Source organism: Oryza brachyantha, chromosome 11 (genome assembly GCF_000231095.2).
Source record: "Oryza brachyantha chromosome 11, ObraRS2, whole genome shotgun sequence".
Lineage (NCBI taxonomy): Eukaryota > Viridiplantae > Streptophyta > Magnoliopsida > Poales > Poaceae > Oryza > Oryza brachyantha.
In genome coordinates this window covers 696,289-700,067 of record NC_023173.2, presented here as the reverse complement: position 1 = coordinate 700,067, position 3,779 = coordinate 696,289, and the positions used below count along the sequence as shown (strand labels likewise).

General features: G+C 40.0%; 1 protein-coding gene across 1 annotated transcript; it reads left to right on the top strand.

Annotated features, from left to right (window-relative positions):
• Positions 1 to 2,497: 2,497 nt before the first annotated feature.
• LOC102713499 (probable WRKY transcription factor 70) lies at positions 2,498 to 3,779 on the top strand. Its single transcript, XM_006663096.2, has 3 exons — positions 2,498 to 2,865; positions 2,979 to 3,092; positions 3,195 to 3,779. Exons 1-3 carry the CDS (start codon positions 2,498 to 2,500, stop codon positions 3,754 to 3,756), a joined length of 1,044 nt encoding a protein of 347 aa, XP_006663159.2. The 3' UTR covers positions 3,757 to 3,779.

The following is a 3,779-nucleotide window of genomic DNA, read 5'->3' as shown; positions in this document are numbered from 1 at the left end:
GAGGAAAAAAAATAGAGGAGAGTGGGAAGGGTCCAGGGAGGGGAAAATGGGTACCGACCCGGTCGGCGCCAGGAAGTGTAGCGCCCCCACCTGCCACATTAGCGCCAGCTCGGCCGAGCGTAACCCAGTCAACCAGTATTGGCGTCAATTGACATGGGACCGTGACGCTCAAGTTTGGCTGCATGATGCGTGGTGGAGAGCATTGAGTCTATTCCTAAAATTTGTTTAAAAGGGATCTATTTGTACAATATGTTTTTAAAAAGGGCTACAGTATGCAAAATCCAGCAATGGTGGCATAGTGACATTTGCGTGCTACTGATTTTAGAAGTTGGTTTCTTATTTTGGGATTTGTGATTCACATCTTCTCTTTTTTATTGTGATGGTTTTGCTGATAGGTATCGACGTGGGCATATTGTGTTCATTGATTTGGGTATCCACACGTCCATATTGATTTTCAGATTAATGGGTTTGTTGATTCTATAACTTGGATTGAGTCAGCTCAAGTCCTTTTTTTTTTCCACGGTGATAAGGAGGGGTCATCACTCATTTCTGCTCCAAGTGTTGCACCAGCAGGATGAAACCCAACACAGACGGGGTTTTTAGCCGGCACATATACACCGTCGATCTTTCACTTTTACTTATACTTATAAATTTAAATTTAAATTTTTAATCTTAAATTTAAAGTTATATTTAAAGTTTTTCATTGAAGCTTATTTTTCAACATTGATTTTTGAATGCCATATATAATCTTTATTAATAAATTATTTTTATTTGTAAATATACCGTTTGGTTTTTTTATCAAACCTAAGCAATCACCCCTATAACTTTTTTTTTTTGCGGTAACCATAACACGGAAACGTGACAGAAAAGCCGCTTTCGGTCATGCATATCTAGCTAGCTCGTAAAGTACAGTAGTAAATTTACTAGTAGTAGCTAGGATATTAGTCGGATATGTTACGCACAAATCAAACGCGCTTAATTTAAGTTTCGTTGGAGTGTTCCGACGATCTCCGTTGATGGCCAGACTGACACCATATACTCCCTCCAGTTTAACACCATTGATTTTTATTGCTATCATTCGTCTTATTTAAAAATTATATATAAATATAAAATTATAAGTCATGTTTAAAGTGTATTAGCTCTATTTTACAATTTAAGATTGTCTAATATTACCTAGAGTTATATTGATGCTAATGAATCTAGACATATATATTATTGATCAAATAAGGAATCTATGTAGTATCTAGTAATAAATTAAATCACATGATTTTTTCGAATAAGAAGAATGGTCTAACTTAGACTCAAAAGTTAACGGCATAAACTAAAAAATGGAGGTATAATATTTTATCTATATATATATACACAATCTCTCGGTATTTTAATACATGGCACCATTGATTTTTTTTAAACACGTTGGACTATTCGTCTTATTCAAAAATATAGATTTATTAATTATTTGATTTATTATTATATATATTTTAAATTTAACTTAAATTTTACATATTTGTACATAATTTTTAAATAAGATCAATGGTCAAAAGTGTTAAAAAGGTCAAGTGCATCATCTATATTCTCATGTGTACTGTATATACAAATTAATTGTAGCACGCATGTGCGGCGAGCGTTACGTCTTTTTCTAGTATATATAATTGATCGATCCGCGTTAGCTGATAGATGATCTCAGTTAACCTGATCATCAGTTTGAATATGGCGATCAATTGATTGATCCTGTTTGTTTCTCCTATATATATAGCTAGCTGCTGAGGAAACTCTGAAGAATTCTGAACCATAATTTGTCTGATTGCACGCGTGCTGATTCTGACCAAATTATGTACAAACTGAAACTCTCTCGATCTGTATGTACGTGCAGATTAATTCGCAGCTGCAGGGTCACCATCATTAATCGGAATGAAATTCTCTGTTGCGGGCAATACAGTTTGTGTATTACTACTTGTTCAAATGTAGATATCGATTGGGTTGATTTAAATTTTTTTTCTGTCGCTTGCAAATAAGAAATGGACTGAATGAATTCTCAGATGTAATGTCAGGCCCCAGTGAAGAATTAGTGAATTAAGATGCAAACATGTGTTACATGCTTGGGTGGCACGTGAGCACGTCGGTCTCGTCAACGTTGACTACAAAAGTACAAGCAATCGTCATTTTCCGAATTAAAGCGAGTATTACGGATAGCACTAGCAGGCTAAGCATATATGTATATTTGGTAAAACTTGAAAGAAAGAAAGTAAAAGAAAGGAGTTTTGAGAGACAATAAGTCGATTGATTCCAGGCATCTTCTTCGATCGTCTTTCCTGGAGAGAGCCCAGAATTTATTACGTACAAACGTACGATAGCGCACCTGCCTCAGCTTGCTACTAATCCATATCCAATACCCATCCATATATATATATATATATATTCAGACAGCATCTGCAGCCTGCTTATCTAATCATCAAGAACCTGATTAAGCTCAGGAATTAGCGCGAGAGAGCTAAAATTAATGGCGGCAGCAACAGCTGCTGCTGCTGTTGCTCATCAAGCTGGTGACGACGAGGTGGCGATGAAGGAGGTGGCGCAGGTGTACGAGCTGATCAAGACGCACCAGCCTCTCCTCCTCCTCCACGCTAACTCGCAGCAGCAGCAGCAGCTGGCCTACAGCCTCCTCACCGAGGCGATGCGAGCCCTCAACGTCGCCCTCTCCGTCATGAAGCACCTACCATCGTCACCGGCTCCTGCTACTATTCCGGTGAACATGATCAAACCAGAGGTGACTCCGGCGAACAGTAACGCCGCCACTGCAGCAGATGGTGGAGATGGCCAGGTCGGAGGAGGAAAGGCTACTAGGAGATCAGCCGCCAAAAGAAGAAGGTACGTATAGAGTTCGTTGCAAAATTAATAATCAAGATCATCTTATTAACTAACTGTCTCTCTAGCTACATACTCCAAAATTATTGACTTATATGTGTTTCTATGCTTGGCAGGATTAACGGTGCGGACAAGTCTTCGTGGCTTCAACTGACGACGGTGCCTCATGAGGATGGCTACCAGTGGAGGAAATATGGTGAGAAGAAGATCCAGGGCACTGATTTCACAAGGTCTGTATATTTTTCAGTATTTCAACAATATATATATGTCAGCAGTACACATGCATGTTCAGGCGATTCATATTCCACAGTATATGTGTGTGTGTGTTGCAGGAGCTACTTCAGGTGCACGTACAGAGATGACAAGGGCTGCCAGGCCACCAAGCAAATCCAGCAAAAGGATAACAACTACCCACCCAATTTCCAAGTGACTTACAGCAATGACCACACTTGCAACTCCTGCACCGATAGGGTTATTAACAGCAGCAATCATCCTGCCTTGCACAACCTAGCAGCCAATCCGATTGGTCGCCCTGATGATGATGATGACACCATCTGCAACAAGATGATCAAGCAAGAACCACAAGTCGCTTGGCTGCCTCCTCCTCTGACAACCATTTCTAACAGTCTTGATGGAACGCCAGCATTACATGTGTACCAAGCTGATGAGGTACCCCCTAGCAGCAAAATCTACTGCAGTGACAGTGTGGCCGGTACTTGTTCTTCCAATTCCTCTGTCATATCTTGCTACACTGACGAATTCGATCTTCAGATGGGGCAGCAGTTGGAGACGACGGTGATGGAGGAAGCATTAGGGCTAGGAGTAGACCTAGACGATCCTTATTTCTACGACTCAAACCTTCTCCTCCTGTATGAAAACCTAATGAATTGCTAGCTACTAGCTCCAATTAGGGTTGA